The sequence below is a fragment of the Zalophus californianus genome, chromosome 6 (genome assembly GCF_009762305.2).
Source record: "Zalophus californianus isolate mZalCal1 chromosome 6, mZalCal1.pri.v2, whole genome shotgun sequence".
Lineage (NCBI taxonomy): Eukaryota > Metazoa > Chordata > Mammalia > Carnivora > Otariidae > Zalophus > Zalophus californianus.
Window position 1 is genome coordinate 24,621,854 of NC_045600.1, and position 23,469 is coordinate 24,645,322.

General features: G+C 41.3%; 1 protein-coding gene across 5 annotated transcripts; it reads left to right on the top strand.

The window, feature by feature from the left end:
• Positions 1-1,840: 1,840 nt before the first annotated feature.
• NOXRED1 (NADP dependent oxidoreductase domain containing 1) lies at positions 1,841-23,455 on the top strand. Of its 5 annotated transcripts, none has more exons than XM_027569186.1 (8): positions 1,841-1,901; positions 2,426-2,597; positions 4,282-4,478; positions 6,763-6,943; positions 7,556-7,707; positions 8,548-8,770; positions 20,892-21,151; positions 23,317-23,455. In XM_027569186.1, exons 2-7 carry the CDS (start codon positions 2,443-2,445, stop codon positions 21,058-21,060), a joined length of 1,077 nt encoding a protein of 358 aa, XP_027424987.1. In that variant the 5' UTR covers positions 1,841-1,901; positions 2,426-2,442; the 3' UTR covers positions 21,061-21,151; positions 23,317-23,455. The 5 variants fall into 5 exon arrangements, with proteins under 5 accessions (XP_027424987.1, XP_027424990.1, XP_027424988.1 ...); XM_027569189.1 differs by having other exon boundaries at positions 1,860-1,897; XM_027569187.1 differs by having other exon boundaries at positions 1,866-1,901; positions 2,218-2,597.
• Positions 23,456-23,469: the final 14 nt, after the last annotated feature.

The following is a 23,469-nucleotide window of genomic DNA, read 5'->3' on the forward strand; positions in this document are numbered from 1 at the left end:
ACAAAAAAAAAAACAGAGGGCACTTGGGTGGCTCATCAGGTTAAGCGTCTGTCTTCGGCTCAGGTCATGGTCCCGGGGATCTGGGATCGAGCCCCGCATCGGGCTCCAGCCTGATACACAGTGTACACACACTGTATATACATACACCACACAGAAAATAACTCTGATGAAAAAGAATGAAATCCTGCCATTTGTAACAACGTGGATGGAACTAGAATATATTATGCTAAGCAAAATAAGTCAGAGAAAACAATCAGATGATTTCACTCGTGGAATTTAAGAAACAACATCATGAACATAGGGGAAGGGAAGGAAACGTAAAATAAGATAAAAACAGCAGGAAATAATCCATAAGAGACTTAACTATAGAGAACAAACAGGGTTGCTGCAGGGGAGGTAGGAGAGGGGATGGGCTAAATGGCTGATAGGCACTTAGGCGGGCATTTGCTGGGATGAGCACACGGCTTGTATGTGGGGGATCAATTGCTGGATGCTCCTGAAAGCAGGGCTGCACTGGATGTTAACAAATTTGAATTTAAATTAAAAAAAAAAACAAAACTAAAAAGAGCCCTGCTATGAAAGGGATTAGAGAAGCCAGAGACATGAAAGGTCGCATATTTTGTGGTTCCATTCACGTGAAACATCCAGAAAAGGTAAATCCGCAGAGACAAAAAGCAGATTTGGGGTGCCAGGGGCTGAGGAGGGTGGCCGGCAAGTGGGGAGTAACTGTTTAACGGGTATAGGGTTTACTTTCATCGGGAAGATAAAAATGTTTTGGAACTAGAGGTAGTGGGTATGAGTGTATTGTGAATGTACTGAATTGTTTACTTCTAAATGGCTATGTTATGTGAGTTTCACCTCAATTTTTTTTTTTTTAATTTAAAAAGTGGATTAGAGTGGTGCCTCACGGGCTCAGTCTGTAGAGGGTGCAACTCTTGATCTCGGGGTCGAGAATTCAAGCCCCACATGCAATGTAGAGATTACTTTCAAAAAAAGTGGATTAGAGATTTGAGCTAGTTTTGATTTCTGATCTCAGTTTTGCCATTGCTATAATAAAATAGAGTTCTGAATATCACTGATTTCTTTCCCTGGCTTTATTGAAGTATAATTGTATAAAATAAAAAATAAAAATTATAGATATTTAAGGCATACAACATGATGATTTGATATATGTTGTGAAATGATTACCACAGTTCAGTTAATACATCTGTCATCTCATATAATTACCTTTTATGTATGTGGTGAGTACATTTAAAATCTACTCTTAGCAAATTTCAAGTATATAGTATAATTAACTATAGTCACTATGGTGTACATTAGATCCCCAGAACTTACTCATCTTACTCATCAGTATCTTGAATACAAAAGAAGGAGTTTGAAAAATAACTCCTTGACTAGTGCTGAGATCTGTATGATATTACAGTCTGGGAAAAATCTAGAAGTCTAGAATCTTCTGTTAGGAAAAGGAGGATCCCATACTTCCCTGTTTCTAGTGCTCCTAGAAGTAGTGGAAAGGGGCGCCTGGGTGGCTCAGTTGGTTGAGTGTCTGACTTGATTTCGGCTCAGGTCATGAACTCAGGGTCGTGAGATCAAGCCCTGTGTTGGGCTCTGCACTCAGTGGGGAATCTGCTTGAGACTCTACCCCTCTCCCTCTGATCCTCCCCCCTCAAATAAATCCTCGGGGTGGGGGGGAAACTAGTGGAAAGAATTCCTGTCCTCATGAGGCAGGTCTGAAAATCTCTCTGTGGGGCTGGCCCCTTTAAGGCTCAGAGACTGAAGTAATCTGGTAGCTAAGGAGTCATAATGACAGCTTTCTTGGGTAATTCTCCCTGGAAATGTATTCTTACTCTCCAGGACCAGAAGTACTGAGGAGTAGTGCCACCTTCTCCTCACTTTGGTTGGTGAGAGATATATGTAAACGGGCTTATGTATCTCTGGCTTCATTTTCTAAAATCCAACTGTCCTTGCCCTAGGCAGGGGACCATGTTAGTTATTTTGGGCTCTTTCCTATCCTTTGGGGAACACAGAGTTTAGTGAAAAGAATTCTTCTGAAGTGTGGTGTACATGCCCAGTTCTATTTCTAAGGCTTAGGAGGGAGTGGAAGGGAGAAGGTCCTGGCTCACGAGCATCTGTGAAACCCACTGCTAATGTAAATGCATCTCTTGAAAATGTGCATGTAGCCTATGTGGAGGAACGTTACTTTGGATTTTTGTTCAGTTTTTTTGTGAATCCAGGTATTCCTGATCCATGGGCAGTCAGTGCATAGGAATCCTCCAGGACTCACACTGCAAGTACAGAATGTGGGAGGAGAGAGGTGCTGAAGCCCACCATCACAAGAGCCTGTGACTTGGGCACACACCCTCCTGCATAGACTCCCTCGTCTTCCAAGACAGGGAGCCAAACTGATTGGCATCTGTCACTGCAGGAGATGGTGGCTTAGAAATGGACATGCTAGGGGACCTTGAGTCCCTGCAGTTTGAGTATGGGATTCAAGAGGAAGATCGCAGCTGGCTGTATTTGCAGGGCCGTTCTCGAGGGCTGATGATCAAGGCCTGTGCCCATGCAACCTTCTTCTGCAAGCTACTCTGTAACTTGAGGTAAGCTAGGTCTCCAAGGTAGGGCAGATGGAGAAGAATCTCACCGGGGAGTATCCAAATGACTTAAACTTTCTATATTGGAGGATACCTTTGGCAGGGGGAGTGTCTTCCTACCTATTCCAACCCACAGTCAATCACTGTGGTCTGAAGGCACTGGGAAATGCATACCAGAGTCCGCTGGCTGTGGTTACATAACGAAGCACAGATTGTGGTGACTTCCTTTTGGTGGGTGGATTGATTAAATGATCATTCATTCACCCATTCACTCACTCACTGGGACCACCAGCTTGTCTTCCACAGCTACCAATGACTATCCTGTGGCTGTTGGCTGAAAATGAGGTTGGTTCTCCCTTTCTGGGCTAAGCTAATAGTGGAATTCTCCCTAACAGGAAAGCCACCTGAAACTCGGGGGGTCCTTTTCGTCAGCTGACTTGCATGAAACCCAAGGATACTGATTTGCAAAGAAGCTCAGTCTAGTCCTGACCTCTGGTGTCTTTATACAATGCGGCTTCAGACACTTAAACAGGAAGTGTGTGAGAGCCAGGTGCCTAAGCCCAGACTCCTGGATTCTATAGGCTACTCCTGGAACATTGATAGTGCTCCCCCGCCCCCAGACTACTTTTTTCTGAAATTAGATCAACTCCTGAATGGTGGGACCAGATCTGAATTGAACATATTACAGATATAGCAGATACACAAAGAGGCAGGCTGCTTTATAAGTCTGCTGATTAGTTGACTGATAAGAATACATAAACTTTCTGGTTGCATCCCAGATGAGTGGTGAGAAACCAAAATGTGAAATTTCTGGGAGGCATTTTATATTTGGGAGGATCAGGCACAGAGTAAATGCTTTCCTTTCAACCTAGAGAGAAGCTTTAAATAGAATGTGGCTTGTGATGTTTATATGGAAACTCCAGAGCTTAAGTCTAATTTTAACAGAAATAGAGAACAAATATAAGATTGTCATATAAAAACAGAAAACAATGCCTTATGTATTCAGAGGTCAGACTTTGTTCACCTTGGGCCAAGGATACACATCCAGAACCAACAGTAAGTGAGCCTCTGGAAAGAGTGGTCTCAAACCTTTGATCCTCAATTTCTCAGGTTTGTTTTCCCCTATATACCACTTCCTTTTATAAATCATATGTTTGAAAAAAGCTAAGTTACCTGGTTACCCAGATGTATGCAAAACTAAAATAGCAAAGCAGAAAGAGTAGGTATGTGGTAGAAGAGGGGTATGCTTATCATGATGGCAATGAAAACTGACAACTGTCTACACAGGAAGCAATGAAGCAACTGGCCCACAGTGTTCCAGGATGCTGCATAAACAGCAGTTCACAATGATAGTTTTGAGTCAAACAGTTAAATATTCAGACCTTGTGTTTAAGAAGGCAGGGAAATGCATGGTACATGTAACAACAACAAAATATGATCATTTAAAAATGTTTTAAACAAGTTTCAGTCCCTTGAAGTGGGACGCTTTACTTTGTGGAAAATTTGCTCAGGGGGAACATTTCATTCCCCAGCAATGCTGAGTAAGTGGCACCTAATTGGAATGCCTTATCTCTGGAGTACTTCAGGGGCCACCAGGCTGCCACATGAGGAAGTTAAAGCAGAGAACATCGGAGGTTGACAGTTAAGAAGAGCTACAGGGTTCATGTGTATTTATTTATGTGTTCTCCAGAGAATCATTCCATGAGAAGCAGACTTCCAGCTGTCCCTTGACTGGATTGCTTACTGGCATTCCCGATGATGATGAGTTAAAGGTGGGCATCATTGGAGGTGGTCACCTTGGGAAGCAACTGGCTCGTGTACTGCTTCAGCTTGTCCCCATCCCTGCTGAGAACCTGAGGATCTCCACTCGGAGGCCAGAGGCCCTGGGTGAGGAACAGTTTGTGGCAGAGAGGGATGTGGGTGTTGATGAGGCCATTTTGAAAGGGTCCCTTGAATAAGGAGTCCCTGCACGCAGCATACTGAGTTCTCTGCTTGCTAGCCCTGAAAGAAGCCAGAAAGATGTGTGTGTGTGTGTGTGTGTGTGTGTTTAAAGATTTATTTATTTATTTATTTATTTGAGAGAGATCACGTGCGTGCGAGTTGGGGAGGAGCAGAGGGCGAGGGAAAGAGAGAGAGAATCTCAAGCAGTCTTCCCACTAAGCACGGAGCCTAAAGCAGGGCTCCATCTCCTAATCCTGAGATCATGACCTGAGCTGAAATCAAGAGTCAGACGCTCAACCTACTGAGCCACCCAGGTGCCCCTTAATCACCATTTTAATATACCTTTTAAATTTTTCTTGTTTTAATATATTCTTTACTTATCACTAAAGAACTGAATATGTTTTATAGCTTTATTACCCGTTCCTTTTTTTGAGTTCTTTTTGTCCAGTTTTTCTGTTGGAGTGCCTGACTGAATTTTTCTTTTTAATTTGCAAGCATTCTTTCTATATTAAACTTAAAAAAAATCTTACCATGTAAAACAAATTTCTCAGATTTCATCAATAGGACTAGTATATATGTTTCAATAAGGTGCATATATTCTTTGGAAAGCACTATATTTATTAATAATAAAATTACAGTTTTAGAACATCCCTGCATGTTGTGTAAGGAAGAAAGAATTCAAAATGCTTAGCATCAGGGTGCCTGGGTGGCTCAGTTGGTTAAGCGACTGCCTTCGGCTCAGGTCATGATCCTGGAGTCCCGGGATCGAGTCCTGCATCAGGCTCCCTGCTTGGCAGGGAGTCTGCTTCTCCCTCTGACCCTCCCCCCTCTCATGTGCTCTTTCTCTCTCATTCTTTCTCTCAAATAAATAAAGAAAATCTTAAAAAAAAATGCTTAGCATCAGATTATTATTATTAAAGATTTTGTTTATTTGACAGAGAGAGAGAGAGAAGAGAGCATGAGCTGGGGTGGAGGAGGGAGAGGGAGAAGCAGATTGCCTAGTGAGCAGGGATCCCAAAGCAGGGATCATGACCAGAGCCAAAGGCAGAGGCTTAACCGACTGAGCACCCAGGCGTCCCTTAGCATCAGATTCTATACAATTTTGAGAACAACCTGTGAAAGAAGTATGGACGTGCATGTTTTCTAAACTTCCTCTTTGTCCCATCCATCTTCTAGGTTTATGAGTGCCCAGATAACATCAGCGTCAAATGTTACATTATACCCTTGGTGGTTAAAATAAGAACTCACTTCTCCAATGTCTGTAATATTCTGTTTTCCAACAACCCTTAAAACATACTACCTTATGTGAGTTTACATTTTTACTTTTGAAATCCATATCGAATAAGTACAAATGATTAACTGCCAGTGACTGAATGTAAATACATGAGTCATCACATTTCTCTCAACGTTTAAAACTATCCTGTTAAAATAACAATAAGTTGCGGGCACCTGGGTGGCTCAGTTGGTTAAGCGACTGCCTTCGGCTCAGGTCATGATCCCAGACTCCCGGGATCGAGTTCCGCATCAGGCTCCCTGCTCAGCGAGGAGCCTGCTTCTCCCTCTGACCCTCCCCCGCCCATGTACTCTCTCTCTCTCATTCTCGCTCTTTCAAATAAATAAATATTTAAAAAAAAAAAAAAACTCTTGGGACTACACCAAAATAAAAAAAAATAACAATAAGTTGCATATACTTTACTGAAACTGTAAGTATATCTTTCCAAACTCCTCCCAGCCTCTGCCCTATGTTCTTCCATTCTCTTAGCCTTTCCCACCAGCTCAAGCCATGTGATTTCTCAAAACCTCAGTTTCCTCATCTATAATATAGGAATAATACTAGTCTCAGAAGGTCCTTGTGGGGACTGACTTAGATAATGTATGTAAAGTACTTTGTACACTACCTGGCACATGATAAACCATCATTAAATTAGAGCAAGAAGGCTTCTTCCAGATTTTTTTCTTCCTAACCAACCAACCTGAAAAATTCTAGCATTTGGTCTAAAAGTAAGATAGGATGAATTATTATCTCCAGCACGGCTGCAGTGACACTAGCTTTTTTGATGATGGGGTTAGGGCGTGGCACATGTCTTTTAGAAGACGTCCGGAGGGGGTCTCTCTGATTCATGTGGAGAGAGGACTTGAGAAAAAGTCATTGTCATCCTCTCCCCACAGCTGATGTTTAGGTCAAACTCCTTTGTAATGTGATCTTTCTTTCTTCCTTTATCCCTCCCAGATGAGTTCCAGAAACTGGGAATCCAGTGTTTTTACCATAACCCTTATCTGGTGGACTGGGCCAACGTGCTGTTCCTCTGCTGCCTGCCCTCTCAGCTGCCTAATATCTGCCTAGAAATTCAAACCCGCCTGGAGAAAGGTTGCATCGTGTACAGCTTCGTGGCTGCCGTCCCAGTAGCCAGGTAGCCTATTAGGGTGAGTGGGAAGCTGGCAGAACTGCTCCATCCGCTCCTATCTGGATCCTCCCCCCCACCTCCACCCCAGCCCCCTGCCTCCCCCTTGGGGTCGGTCATTCCCAGTAATGAGGTGGAAGAGCAGCTTCATCTGCAACACCCAGCCAGCCTTTCTAATTGTGTCTTCCCCACTTCTCCATAAACAGCCCTTGTGGGTGGACTGTCTCCCTTGATGGGCAGATGGTTAGAACTGCAATGGAGCATTGCTTCCCACCACTTGAACCTGACTTGTGTTCCCCTTGTGCATCAGTGGGAAGTCAACACCATGAAAAGTGATTGACAGCATGTGTCAAATATTATTTTTGTACCCCTGCTGTCTAGCCTAGTGCCTGGCAAGAGACCACATTCACTAAGCATCAGGTAGACTGCCGAACAAGACAACGGTTAACTGGTGCCCTCAGTGCTGCCTGCACCCACAGTTGCCTCTGAGCAGCGCCGTGCAGGGCAGGAAGTCGCAGGGTGGGGGGGGAGGGGGTTGGATGCGATCCAACGCAGTGGGTCATGGAGTGGTTTATGGGAGTACTGGCTCTGCACTCCCTGTCTTGGGTGCTTTCCTTTCAGGTTGAAACTCCTACTGAACCACACCAATATCTTGCGGCCTCAGTATCAGTGTGTTGAAAATTTTGTCAACATCTGGGGGGCCAACAAGGACATCACAGCTGCCCTCCAAGATCCTGTGATTCTTCAGGCTACCTGTCCCTACAGTCCTGCTGGTACTGGCTTGCCATGTTTTTGGCATTCTTTTAAAAGTTACTTTCTTCTTGGCCTGGTGCTATTTTATAATCCCAGTGTGTGTGTGTGTTGTGTCTTGGGTATGTGTGTAGGGGGCGTACAGGCTGGACATATTCACAGCTATTTAGGTTTTTTGTTTTGTTTTTAAAGATCTTACTTATTTGTTTAAGAGAGCACACACATGAGCAGGGGGAGCAGCAGAGGGAGAGGGAGAAGCAGGCTCCCTACAGAGCAGGGAACCCGAGTGGGGGTTTGATCCCAGGACCCCGGGATCATGACCTGAGCCAAAGGCAGACACTCAACCAATTCAGTCACCCAGGCACCCCCAGCTATTTAGGTTTTGAATGGGAGCAGTTTTGGTGGCAAAAAGCCAGCCTTCTTTAGGGAAAGCAGAGAAGTCTGAGCACTTAGACCTGTTAAGGCTAAACTAGAAACAGCCAGAGGTAAGAGCCTATTTAAACAAGAGGATGTGATGTCTGGCACTACATGGCTTTTCCCTGCTCTAATCTTGTATTTTTCCCTGGTCTCTTCTCCTTATTGGAAGGATCATTCTAGAGATTTCGAGGATGCTTTTGCCATTAGCAATGTTTACATTAGTCATACCTGTCCTCCTAGGGTAGGGGTAACACACAATTTGTTATAAAGGGCACAATTAGGGCTCTTGGCTTACAAAGAGGAGTGTTTGCTTATCTTCAGGTTCTTTCTTACGACCAACCTATCTTGAAAAAAAGGTGGTTGTTCACTGCCTGGGGGTTGTCCTATATTCTAGGCAAACCCTTTTGGTGGTGCTAACTGGTATTTCCCTCCCCATTAATGTGTAGGGGGAATAATCCTCAATATCAAGTGGTTGGAGGGAGTGTTATACGCGGTCCTAAACATCTGCACCGCAAGGGACATGCCTCACTTACAAGTGCTGCAGCTTCTGAATGAACTGTTACTCTCTGTGCACTTTGAAGACTGTGAGAAAGATGGAGCATCTTGCCCCAAATTTCAATTACATGATTTTGTCAGCCAAATCTATAGCAAGAACCTATCTCAGCGAAGGTAAGGCATCAGACAGCTGGCTATTCTAATTTCTCCTGCACTGTTGTCTTAGCAGGTGCTTTTTCTCTCTTTTTTTCCTTTCATATAATCTTAAAATTTTATAAAAATAATACATTCTTGGGTTTTTTTTTTTAAAGATTTTATTTCTTTGACAGAGAGAGACATAGCGAGAGAGGGAACACAAGCAGGGGGAGCAGGAGAGGGAGAAGCAGGCTTCCCGCAAAGCAGGGAGCCCTGACGCGGGGCTTGATCCCAGGACCCTGGGATCATGACCTGAGCCGAAGGCAGACGCCTAATGACTGAGCCACCCAGGCGCCCCAAATTCTTGTTTTTTTAAAAAGGTTTTATTGATCTGAGGGAGAAAGAGAGAGAGGGAGAGAGAGAGAGAGAGAGTGCACATGAGCAGGGGGGGAGGGCAGAGGGAGAAGCAGGCTTCCCGCTGAGCAGGGAGCCTGATGCGGGGCTCGGTCCCAGAACCCTGGGATCATGACCTGAGCCGAAGGCAGTTGCTTAACCAACTGAGCCACCCAGGTGCCCCCAAAATAATACATTCTTGTAAAAAATCCAACTAGTGGAAAAGTGAAAGCCCTCCTTTGTCCCCCAAATACCATTTGGTTTTTATATTTTATCTTTTTATCTATACATTTTAGAAACATGCAGACTGTGTATACTGATTTTTCACTTGCTACGTTATAGACACCGTTCTATGTCCGTACAATCATATCTACTTCATTTATGAGCAACTGCATAGGTATCTGTTGGATACATTAATTATTTCATTAAATTTATTCATCTTATTCCTTCTTGATGGCGATGTAGTTTTCCCATCTCCCAAATTCTGAATACGGGGCTGCTACTGAACATTCTCGTACTTACTTTGCACACCTGTACCAATAATTCTCTCGGAGGAACATCTAGAAGAATGTTCTAGAAGGATATTTCTGGGTCAGAGGTTATATATATTTTACGTTTGATAGGTATTCCCAAGTTGCTTATCGAAAACGTGGTGCTCATTTACATTTCCACCAGTAGTGCATGAGTGCACCATTTCTCTACAGCTTGATTACTTGATCAATCTTTTTAAACTTTGGTGATCTAATAGGGAAAAATCGTTGCCCTTGTTACCAGTTACCAGTGATTTCCATGCCACGAAATTCACTGGTCACATTTTATTTTATTTTATTCTATTTATTTTAAGATTTTATTTTATTATTTTATTTTATTATTTTATTTTATTTTATTTACCTTATTTATTTTTTATTTTGAGAGAGGGAGCACGCACCAGTGAGGGAAGGAGCAGAGGGACAGGGAGAGAGAGAATCCCAAGCAGACACCCCGCTGAGTGCAGAGCCCGACGTGGGGCTCAATCTCAGGACCCTGAGATCGTGACCTGAGCCGAAATCAAGAGTTTGACGTTCAACTGACAGAGCCCCCCAGGTGCCCCCACTGGATACTTTTTAATCCTTTTCTTCCTTGGCTATTGAACATTCCATCCTCCTTGAAGCAATCTCTTCTCTTGACTTTCCTGCTACCCTCACATTCTCCTCATTTTATTCCTGTCTCTCTAGCTCCTCCTTTGCCAGCAGCTTTTCTTTTGCCTCCTCCGATGTCTGGGAGTTTTCAGGGCTCTGTCCTAGGCCTTCTTCGCTTGCCGCTCTGCACTGTGTTCACGGCTGTGCTCTTCCACTTCAGGGACTTCGGGTGCTATCTTTACACCAACAGCGTACGACTCTGTGTCTCTAGTCTAGATGTCAGCTTGAAACCCGGGGAAGCTTGTGGTCACCATCTCCCCTCAAACTCAACAGTCCAGAAGCATACCTGCTCTCCTACCTGCTCTGCTGGTGTTTCTCACCTAATTACATGCTCTTCTGCCAAGCTGTTCAAGCCAGAACTAGGGAAGTGATCCTTGATTCTCTCTTATCTTTTGTATTCTAATTAATCACCAATGGCCTGTGAAGCACTTTCCGTTTGGGGATTTTCCTTCCCCCTTAGCCTGTGATTCCTTTCTCTCTTGAATGTTGGATCTCTTTTTCCTGGCTCCCTCTTCCCCTGGCACGGTTTTTTCTTTCATAGTGGTGGCTCATATCCTCCTCCAATAGCTTCCTTAGGAAAGAATGCATAGGAAGTAACTTAAAGAGACTATGTCTGAAAATGTTTTTATTTTAACCTAATATTTTATTGAGAACATAGCCAGGTATAGAATTCTAGGTTAGAAGTGATTTTCCCTCAGAATTTTAAAGGCATTGCTTCATTGTCTTACAGACAGAGCTGCTATTGAGAGGTACAGTGCCATTCTAACTCTTGAATTCATCCTTTGAAATCTGTTTCTTTTCTCTCTGGACGCTTGTAGGATCTTTTGACCTTAGTATCCTGAAATTTTATGATGTGTCATGATGTGCGTCTGTTTTATTTTATTTATTTTTCATGTGGGTCTGTTTTAACTCACTGTGTTGGGCATAGGGTGAGCCTTTCCTTCCCCCTCCGACCCTTAATTTAAAAAAATTTTGTGAAATATAACACATACACAGAAAAGTACATATCCCATAAATACATAAATATCCAGTTTAATAAACTATTGTAAAGGAAATACCCATGTAACTGATACCCATAAAAGAAACAACATTCAGTAGTCCTTTTCAATCTGAATGTCAAGTTCTCAAATTTTCTCCAATAATTTTGTTTCCTTGCCTGTTTTCTTTCTTCTTTTTCTAAATATTTTATTAGTCCAGTGTTGGACCTCCTGGACTGGTACTCTGATTTTATCTTTCCTCCTTTTTTTTTTTTTAAAGATTTTATTTTATTATTTATTTGAGAGAGAGAGAATGAGAGATAGAGAGCACGAGAGGGAAGAGGGTCAGAGGGAGAAGCAGACTCCCCGCAGAGCAGGGAGCCTGATGTGGGACTCGATCCCGGGCTCCAGGATCATGACCTGAGCTGAAGGCAGTTGCTTAACCAACTGAGCCACCCAGGCGCCCTCTTTCCTCCTTTTTAAAAAAGGGTATTATTTATTTGAGAGAGAGCACAAGCAATGGGGAGGGGCAAAGGGAGAGGGAGAAGCAAACTCCCCGCTGAGCAGGGAGTCAACACAGGGCTCAATCCCACAACCCCAAGACTATGACCCAAGCTGAAACCAAGAGTCAGATGCCCAACTGACTGAGCCACCCAGATGCCCCTATTTTGAATATTTTCTTTTTTTTTAAATATTTTATTTATTTATTTGAGAGAGAGCAAAAGTGTGAGAGGTCACAGAGGAAGAGGGAGAAGCCAACTTGCCACTGAGCGCCAGATTCAGGGCTCTAAGGACCCTGAGATCATGACCTGAGATGAAGGCAGACGCTTAGCATTTACTGGACTGAGCCACCCAGGGGCCCCTATTTTGAATATTTTCAAAGATTTTTGAAGAATCTCCAAATATTCAGGGGCGCCTGGGTGGCTCAGTGGTTAAGTGCCTGCCTTTGGCTCAGGTCATGATCCCAGGGTCCTGGGATCGAGCCCCACATCGAGCCCCACATTGGGCTCCCTGCTCAGCAGGAAGCCTGCTTCCCCCTCTCCCACTCCCCCTGCTTGTGTTCCCTCTCTCATTGTGTCTCTCTCTGTCAAATAAATAAAATCTTTTTTTTAAAAAAAAAGAGTCTCCAAATATTCCTTTTTTATGTAGCATACTGTTGTCATTTCATTATGCAATACCATCTCTTATCCCTTTGAGAATGTAAATGAGAGAATTTTTTTTCTTTGAGAAGTCTGTTTCCTTCAGGTTGTTTACTGATCATTTGTTTTGGTGTCTATCATTCATTTGAGAAGTTTTATTCAAGTATATGGAGAATTTTGCTCATATTTAAGATCCCAGTACTAGAAAGTTGCTTGGAAACTCTGCAGTCAAATGTTCTCCCCCTGAGGTATCCCCCTTTTGGAAACTCTGTTTGCGCTACTGTGGTCTTTTCTACAGAGTGATTTGATCGGCTGTTTCCTTGGAAAACCTTGAATATTGATATCTTTAAGTCTTTGGGACCCAACTTGGGGAAAGAAAGCTGTGTATGTGTGTAAGAAGAGGGGTGGTCTTATCACTAGATTTTTTTTTTTTTTTACTTTCTTCCCCCTCTATTCAACAAATCCTTTCCTTCAACAGTGCCTATTGTTCCCCTGTCCAGAGACTCTCTATTTAACCCTTCCAGAAAATAAATAAATAAATCGGGGGAGGAGGGACAGTCTCCTGACTGTAAAGCATTGGGTAGGGTGCTGTGAGGGTCTCTATCCCTTTTAAGATTTTCAACCCATCATCCTATTTTTAGTCCCATCACACTTCCAATTCCTGATGTGCTTCCTGAGTCTTTTGCGGGTTTTATGATGTAAATGGACTGTGTCTTGGTTTTCCCTATTGCTGACTTCAGATTCAGCTCAGTGTTATCATTTGTCCATATTTTTTCCAACTTCCAACTTGTTGCTCTTGTGTTCTCTCTTTTTTTTTTTTTTTTAAAGATTTTATTTATTTATTCATGAGAGACAGAGAGAGAGAGAGAGAGGCAGAGGGAGAAGCAGGCTCCCAAGGAGCAGGGAGCCTGATGCGGGACTCGATCCCAGGACCCTGGGATCATGACCTGAGCCGAAGGCAGACGCTTAACCATCTGAGCCACCCAGGCGCCCGCTCTTGTGTTCTCTCTTATTCTCATTTTAAATTCTTTGCCTATTTTTCTTTTGGATTGTTTGCTTTTATTTGTTTTTTTTTTTTTAAAGATTGTATTTATTTATTCATGACAGACAGAGAGAGAGAGAGAGAAGCAGAGGGAGAAGCAGGCCCCCAAGGAGCAGGGAGCCCAATGCGGGACTCGATCCCAGGACACTGGGATCAGGACCTGAGCCGAAGGCAGACGCTTAACCATCTGAGCCACCCAGGTGCCCTATTTGTTGTTTTAGAAAAGGTTTTTAGGGGCACCTGGGTTGGCTCAGTCATTAAGCGTCTGCCTTCAGCTCAGGTCCTGATCCCAGGGTCCTGGGATCGAGCCCCGCATCGGGAACCCTGCTCCGCGGGAAGCCTGCTTCTCCCTCTCCCACTCCCCCTGCTTGTGTTCCCTCTCTCGCTGTGTCTCTCTCTGTCAAATAAATAAAATCTTTAAAAAAAAGAAAAAGGTTTTTCGTAGGAATATGTTATGTATATTGGAAATAATTTTCATATTTCTCTTTTTGGTAACTTTTGCTGTTCAGGTATTCTAATTTTTGTAGTCAAAATTGTCAAATTACTTCTCTATGGCTTTAGGGTTTCAAATCATACTTATTAAGAACCTCTTCATCTGGGGCGCCTGGGTGACTCAGTCGTTAAGCGTCTGCCTTCGGTTCGGGTCATGATCCCGGGGTCCTGGGATCGAGCCCCGCATCAAGCCCCGCATCGAGTCCCGCATGGGGCTCCCTGCTCTGCGGGAAGCCTGCTTCTCCCTCTCCCACTCCCCTGCTTGTGTTCCCTCTCTGGCTGTGTCTCTCTCTGTCAAATAAATAAAAATAAGATCTTAAAAAAAAAAGAACCTCTTCATCTTAAGATATTCTGTATTTTCTTCTAGTAATTTATTTTTTAAATATTTAAATCTTTAATCAGTTTGGGATTTTTAATATCTTCTATTCATTTTGGAAAGCCAGTTGTCCTAACATTATTTATAGAGTAGCCATTTCTTTTCCTACCAATTTGAAATAAGATTTTTATCATTTGCTAAACTGCAAGATATTCGTGGGCATATTTTTGGACTGTATTCTGAACTGTGGACCTATTTTTCTATTCCCATACTATGATTAATTACTGTAATGTGTATCTATATTTTGGTATCTGGTACACCAAGTCCTTTTTAATATTATTTTCCAGAATCTTAATCCTTCTTACACATTTATTCTTCATGTGAATTTTTTTAAAAAGATTTTATTTATTTATTTGAGAAACAGAGCATGGGGGGGAGGGGCAGAGAGAGAGGGACAAGCAGACTCCCCACTGAGCATGGACCCTGACTCGGGGCTGGATCCCAGGACTCCAAGATCATGACCTGAGCCAAAGTCAGACACTTAACTGACTGAGTCACCCAGCCGCCCCCTTCATGTGAATTTTTGAAAAAATGACATGAAAAATTAGAAAAGTAACAAATGTTTGTAGTAAATAGGGTATCAACTAAAATGTACCAAACCGAAAGTGAAGGTACCTGCCTCAAATCCCCTTCTCCAGAGGTAACTACTATTAATATATGCTGTGACAAATGAACTTGAAAATAGGCTATGTTTTTAGTGTTAAATCGCTGAGTAGGATGTTTGCTCTTGGCTTCTGGCGCTATTTATCAAGTTGAAAATGAAAAAGGAGTGATAGAATATCATCATTTTGTGACCTCTAATGAAATAATGAATCTAGGCAACATTAGGTGAAAAGTTGATGGGGGAACTTCAGAATGAATAGATCAGACTGAATATATTAATCAGTCTTAACACTGAAGAAGGAGAGACAATGTGTTTCTGGATAAAAATAGACACAAATTAAAAAAAATAGAAACAGATGAGATATTCCTATAAAAAAAGTCAAACCTGAATTTGATCAAATCTATAGATATAAATTCAAGAGACAGGAAGGTGTTAAATGACCATGAGATATAATCAGCAAAATCCAGAGTATGGGAAACTTTAGAGGATAAACAACACAATTTCTTCAACAAATGAACTGCAAGAGAAAAAAAAGGAAGGGGAACTTACAGATTTTTTTTAAATGTTTTATTTATTTATTCATGAGAGTGAGAGAGAGAGAGAGAGAGAGAGAGAGAGAGGCAGAGGCAGAGGGAGAAGCAGGCTCCCACCTAGCAGGGAGCCTGATGCGGGACTCGATCCTAGGACCCTGGGATCATGACCTGAGCCGAAGGCAGACGCTTAACCATCTGAGCCACCCAGGTGTCCCAGAGCTTATAGATTAAAAAAAAGACTTAAGGGGCGCCTAGGTGGCTCAGTCATTAAGCGTCTGCCTTCGGCTCAGGTCATGATCCCAGGGTCCTGGGATTGAGCCCCACATCGGGCTCCCTGCTTGGCAGGGAGCCTGCTTCTCCCTCTCCCACTCCCCCTGCTTGTGTTCGCTCTCTCTCTGTGTCTCTCTCTGTCAAAAAAATAAATAAAATCTTTAAAAAAAAAAAAAAGACTTAAAAGTCACATTAACCAGGTGCCTGGGTGGCTCAGTTGGTTAAGCAACTGCCTTTGGCTCAGGTCATGGTCTCAGGGTCCTTGGATCTAGCCCTGCATTGGGATTCCTGCTCAGCAGAGAGTCTGCTTCTCCCTCTGCCTCTCCCCCCATCCCCCCTGCTTGTGTACGCATGCTCTCTCTCTCTCTCAAATAAATAAATAAAATCTTTAAAAAAGAAAAGTCACATTAACCAAAATGTATGTGTAGACTGGGTTTCATATCTCTCCCTTCCTTTAATTAATGTTGTAAACAACATAGATTTCCTAATATTAAGCTTTCGTTGCATTCTTAAACTCTACCTAATAATACACTTCCAGATCGGTTTTGCTTGTATTTTATTTATGACATGTATATCATACTCAAAATTGGTCTGTAGTTTTCAAATTTGGTATCAATATTGTGTTAATGTTATAGAATTAGGAAGTCTTTATGTTCTGGAACAGAACAGAGGAATTATAGATTTCTTGAAGATCTGACAGAACTTTACTGTAGATCTCTCTAGTCCAAATATCTTGCGGGGGAAGTTGCAATTTGACTATCTTTTCAGTTTTTCCAGTTTATGATCTGTTCAGGTTTACTACTTCTTGAGTCAACTTTGGTAATTGGTATTTTTCTAGCAAAAATATTTCATTTTTATCTGGATTTCAAATTTGATGGCCTATGATTATACTTGTATTTTAAAAATCTCATCAGATTATATCTCATTTTGCATTTCTAAGATTGTATATGTGTTTTAATTTTTTTTCTTGGTTATATTTGATAGCAGCTTGTCTATTTTATCGCTCTTTTAAAAATAATCATTTTATAGTTTTATCAATTCTACTGGCCAACTTTTTAATTCAAATATTTCTACTTTTTAATAATTAGTTCCTTCCTCTTTTCTTTTGCGTTATTTTGTAGCTCTTTTTCTTAGCTTCTTGAATTGAATATTTATGGCTCATTTAATTTCAATCACATTATTAATATAAAAATAGTAAGAGCTAAGCATGCTCAGCTAACCTCTTCAGCTATGTGCTATTGGTCTTTAAAAGAATGATGACCTTGTTGGGCACAAAGTTCCTGTGTTAGTCAAATCCACTATATCCTTGCTACTCAGACTAGCTGGGATCCTTGCCATCACCTGGGAATTTGTTTAGAAACACAGAATCTGGGGCCTCACCGCAGATATATGGAATCAGAATCTGCATTTTTACAAAATCCCAAGTGATAACCACATTAAAGTTGGAAAAGTGCTGCTCTACATTCTTTTCCATCAGATCATTTGTTAGAGTGAGAGGCATGACATATTAGTATTTCCACTCTGATTGTAGTTTCTCACATTCTCTTTATATTTTTAGTAATCTTTGCTAAGTTTGAAGCCATATCATCAGCCCCATCCCCACTCTTTTAAAAAAACAACTTTTTAGGGCGCCTGGGTGGCTCAGATGGTTAAGCGTCTGCCTTCGGCTCAGGTCATGATCCCAGGTTCCTGGGATCGAGTCCCGCATCGGGCTCCCGGCTCAGTGGGGAAGCCTGCTTCTCCCTCTGCTTCTCTCTCTCTCTCTCTCTCATGAATAAATAAATAAAATCTTTAAAAAAAAAAAAACCAACTTTTTAAAAAAGATTTATTTATTGCGGTGCCTGGGTAGTTCAGTCGGTTAAGCCTCTGCCTTTAGATCACATCATGATCCCAAGGTCCTGGGATTGAGCCCTGCACTGGGTTCCCTGCTCAGCGGGGAGTCTGCTTCTCCCTCTCCCTCTGCTGTTCCTCCTGCTTGTGCTCTCTGGCTCTCTCTCTCTCTGTCAAACAAACAAACAAATAAATAAACAAAATCTTTAAAAAATAAATAAGTAAAAGATTTATTCATTTATTTTAGAGAGCAGGGGAAGGGGCAGAGGGAGAGGGAGAGAGAGAATCCTCATGCAGACTCTGCACTGAATGCAGAGCCCGACTCAGGGCTCCATCCCAGGACCCAGAAATCATGACCTGAGCAGAAAGCAAGAGTTGGCTGCCCAACTGACTGAGCCACCCAGGCACTCCCCAAAAAACTTTTATTTTGAGATAATTTACATGCAGTTGTTTTTTTTTATTAGTTTAAGACATAGAATTTAGTGATTCATCAGTTGCATATAACACCCAGTGCTCATTACATCAAGTGCCCTCCTTAATGCCCATCACCTAATTATCCCTTCCCCCCACCCCCCACCCCTCCAGCAATCCTGTTTCCTAGAGTTTATTGTCTCTTATGGTTTGCCTCCCTCTCAATTTTCATCTTATTTTATTTTTCGCTTTCCCTATGTTCATTTGTTTTGTTTCTTAAATTCCACATATGAGTGGAATCATTCACATGCAGTTTTTAAAAATAATACAAAGAAATTCCATGTACCCATTTATCTACTTTCCCCCAATGTACAAATTTTAGTACAAATATCTCTACATGGATATGATAAAACTATAATAGAATACTACAACCGGGATAATGCCACTGATATAGTCAAGATCTAGAACAGATCTATCACTGAGTGATCCTTCATATTGGCCATCTCCTCAACTTGGCAATTGTTAATCTGTTTTCCATTTCCATATTTTGTCATTTCCAGAATGTTATATAAATGGAATTATAGAGTATGTAACCTTTTGGGATTGGCTTTTTTCATTCAGCGTAAATCTCTGGAGATTCATCCAAGTTGCTGTGTATATTAATAGTTTATTCCTTCTTATTGCTGAGTAGTATTCATAGCATGGATATACCATACTTTAATCATTCATCCATTGAAGGACTCCTGAGTGGTTTCCAATTTTTGGCTGTTTTGTTTTTGTTTTTGTTTTTCAGCTTTTGGCTATTATGAATAGAGTGCTATGAACATTCATGTACAGGTTTTTTGTGAACATAAATTTTCATTTCTCTGGGACAAATGCTCATGATTACAATTCCTAGGTCATTTGGTAGTTGTATGCTTTTTGTTTTGTTTTGTTTTTTTAAGACATTGCCAAAGTGTTTTTCAGAGTGGTTGTACTGTTATACATTATCACTAGCAATGTATAATCCAGTTTCTCTGCATCCTCACCAGCATTTGGTGTTGTAATTAATTTTTATCTTACCATTACATCTGTAGATCAATTTATGGAGAATTGACATCGTTATTATGTTGAGTTTTCCCATCCATGAACACAGTATGTCTCTCCATTTATTTAGATCTTCTTTATTTCATCAGCATTTTGTAGTTTTCAGTATATAAGTCTTTTTGTGTGTGTGTGTGTGGTAAAGGTTCATTTATTTATTTGAGAAAGAGAGCACGAGCATGAGCTGGAGGGGTAAGGGGAAGGGAGAGAGAATCTCAAGCAGACTCTGTCTTGAGCACAGAGCTGGATGCCGGGCTCAATCTCACAACCCCCAGGTCATGACCTGAGCCAAAACCAAGAGTTGGCCACTTTTAACCAACTATGCCAACCCAGGTGCCCCAGTATGCAAGTCATATATGTTTTGTTAGATTTACATCCAAGTATTCCTTTTGTATGTGTGTGAATGGAATTGCATTTTTAATTTTAGTGCCCAAGAGTTCATTGCCTATATATATATATATATATATATATATATATATATATATATAGAATTGGTTTTTGTATTATTTCCTGTGACTTTGCTGAACTCATTTATTAGTTCTGGGACATTCTGTTTGTAGATTCCTTGGGATTTTCTACATAAACAATCATGTCACATATAAATAGGGACAAATTCATTTTGTCTTTCCAATCTGTATACTTTTTTCCCCCTTTCTTGCATTATTGCAGGGTCTACAACTTCCAGGACTATGTTAAATAAGAAGGGTGAGAACAGATATCCTTGCTTTTACTCTGATCTTTTTAACACTGTAACAATCCTATGTCTTAATACTTTTTAACTTGAATTGACTTGAGTAATACTTAACATTGCTCTGTTTTTATTTGCATATTAACTTCTACTTCTTTCTCTATATAACTGAAGAGGATATCTTAAAAGAAATGAGATCTTTTCTATTTTTTTTAAGTTTTATTTATTTATTTGACAGAGAGAGAGATAGTGAGAGCAGGAACACAAGCAGGGGGAGTGGGAGAGGGAGAAGCAGGCTTCCCACTGAGCAGGGAGCCCAATGTGGGGCTCAATTCCAGGGTTCTGGAATCATGACCTGAGCCAAAGGCAGAAGCTTAATGACTGAGCCATCCAGGTGCCCCAGATCTTTTCTTTTTTAAAAAAAAGATTTATTTATTTTAGAAAGAGAGCACGCACTGGGGCAGGGGCAGAGGGAGAGGAAGAGAATCCCAATCAGACTCCCCACTGGGCATGGAGCCCGATATAAGGCTCAATCTCATGACCCTGAGTGAAAACCAAGAGTCAGACACTTAACTGGCTGTACCACTCAGGTGTTCCAGATCTTTTCTATTCCTAATGTCCATGATCCTCTTATGTATGCTATTTTCTTTCTCTTTTTTTTTTTTTAAAGAGAGAGAGTCCGCACACAAGCAGGGGGGAGGGGCAGAGGGAGAGAGAGAATCTTAAGCAGGCTCCACACCCAGCACAGTGACCGACAGAGGGCTTGATCTCTTGACCCTGAGATCATGACTTGAGCTGAAACCAAGAGTCCATTGCTTAACCTGCTGAGCCATCCAGGTGTCCCTTATATATTCTATTTCTAAATTCAAGGGAAATACACTGAAAAGGATGTCAATGTCATTATTATAATCATTCTTTAATCATGAATTCCCTCCCAAATGCACTTAGAAAAATGCGCATATGTGCAAAACGCATCACAAGTACAATTAAATCCACATAGTGAATAGTTGTAGCTGAATGTTGATGAATTCTAGTTTGATATTTCCAAGTGTTGGAAAACTTTCTTTAAAGGAAATGTTCAACAGCCAAATCAGAAGTATTAAACAGACATAAAAAAGTAACAGAATTTTTTCCCCCACCCCAGGCCTTTCCCCTGGTTTGATCTGACTGCTGTGCAACTCAAGGAAACACCCTTTGGTCAGCATCTCTCAGCCAGTACTGCTCTCCAGGACCACCTTACCTATCGATACTGTGATTCATTTGGTATCTCCCTACCCCAAGGACAGCAGCCAGGGGTTTCCACAAGGCTCTGACTCTCAATAAGAGAAGAGACCTCGGGAATCAGAATTTTTTTCCCTCCACAATGCTTGTACCCTGATTATCACAATTGACACTGGGAGTCATGTGAGTGTACTGTGTTTGCCACATGTTTGGGCATTAAGGAATTAGAAAATTGTACTAATGTCTTTAACATATAGAATAAAACAAGAGGTCTTTTACATCAGTTTATTTGGGTATGTCTGGCTTTTTGGAAGCAACCAAATGAAACTGTATAACCTGACACACTTAAGTAAGCTCCTTCCTGAGGAAAGCCATGTTAATATAAATTATCTTTCTTCTAAAAGCTAAATTCAAGAAGTTATGTCATTATTAGACAGTACATACTGCAGCTTGTTTTCCTGTAGCAGTGTGTAGCTGACAAATGATACAGCTTGATTTTCCTACCATTTTGGATAAAGAAATAAAATGTGGTAAACAATGTTAATTATGACTCATTTCATGTTTATTTCAGCTATATATGACTGTCCTGGAACTATCTTATTTAAAGCTGTTCCCATTTAAACCATTTTTATTTTTATTTTAAATAGGTAAGAAAGTATTTCTTGACAAAGAAAAAAATAGCTCATCTCAAATTGTTGGACACTTGGAGAGTCAGGATCCTTTCTTCTGAGGTCTCTTTAGGCAATTTACATAGAAATGCTTCCCAATGGTACCCTAGCTGCCCCTCACCCATTTAAACCATTTTATTTTATTTTATGTTAAGATTTTATTTATTTATTTGACAGAGAGAGAGACAGAGAGAGAGGGAACACAAGCAGGGGGAGTGGGAGAGGGAGAAGCAGGCTTCCCGCTGAGCCGGGAGCCCGATGCAGGGCTCGATCCCAGGACCCTGGGATCATGACCTGAGCTGAAGGCAGACGCTTAACGACTGAGCCACCCAGGTGCCCCCATTTAAACCATTTTAAACCATAAAACCATTTTTACAAATAGCTGGCATTTATATTAAATGGCTAAAAATAATTTTGCAAAATATAGATCTTCTTACACAGCAAAGTTATTTCCTTTATGTTTTGCAAATACTTTATGTCAGTGATATAGAGTAGAAAACAACAGAAGGGAAGTGTGACCATCAGGTTGAGGAGGAGGACACTGACTATACTCTGTCATTGCACTAAATGTTTGCTAAATGTAAAGTGCTTTTGAACAAAACCATTCACTATACATGTAAACCACCATGGTGTTAGGTTAATCATTTACATTTTTCTTTTTTGCATAATTGTGAGCCAGGCAAACTCAATAGTATGGTTTAGAATGGTCTGAGATGAAATTCATTGGTCCAACTTGGGAAAAAAGTAGGTTCATCATCAGATACTAAAGTTTGGTATGAATGCTAATTTGAGGTACTGTTCCTTTTCTCAGAAAAAAAAAAAAAGAATTGGGATTCCTTTGACTATTCATTTGGTGTAGGGAATTGGGCAGGGTACATCATTGTCTTTCTGGATTATGGTAGTCCTTTAGTGGCTCTTAGGGTTAAGAAGTGAGGCTGGGAAGAGAAAGAACAGTTAAGTCTATAAAACTAGAGAGGAACTGGAGTCATTCAAGCAAGAAGTATTTTGTCATTTCTTTTGAGCAGTCTACCCAGTCATGGGTAGACTCTAGCCTAAATTTCTTTCTTTCTTCCTTCTTTCCTCCCTCCCTCCCTCCCTCCCTTCCTCCCTTCCCTTGTAAACCCTACCCCCAATGTGGGGCTCAAACTCACAACCCCAAGATCAAGAGCGCATTCTCTACTGACTGAGCCAGCCAGATACCCCCTGAATTTCATTTTATAAAGGTCTGGAAGGTACCACATAAAAGAGTCATGTAAACAAACCCCAGTCTCTATTCCATAGTCAGTGGCACTTCTATAAGCCACAGTTTGTAAGGATAAATACAAATTTTTAAAAATACTAAAATTTTTTTGGGGGGGGCACCTGGGTGGCTCAGTCATTAAGCGTCTGCCTTCGGCTCAGGTCATGATCCTGGGGTCCTGGGATTGAGCCCCGCATCGGGCTCCCTGCTCATCGGGAAGCCTGCTTCTCCCTCTCCACTTCTCCTGCTTGTGTTCCCTCTCATGCTGTGTCTCTCTCTGTCAAATAAATACATAAAATCTTTAAAAAATAAAATAAAATTTTTTTCTCTGATGTAAAAAGAGAACTCCCCTCTTCCCTTTTCTTAAAACATTTCCTTTAGAAAACATGTAATTTAAATCCTTTTTCTGTTTTTGAAATGTATGTAAATCCTCTAACAAGTTGAAGAAGTCACCTGCCAGTTTTACATCCCAAGACTGTTTGAAATGGGAGCAATGAGGAGGATGGCAACCTATCTCCCTGGCCTAAGTGCCTGGTTCCACATCGTAACTTCCTGTTTATCATAAAGATATGAGAAGTTTCATTTTTCCTTTG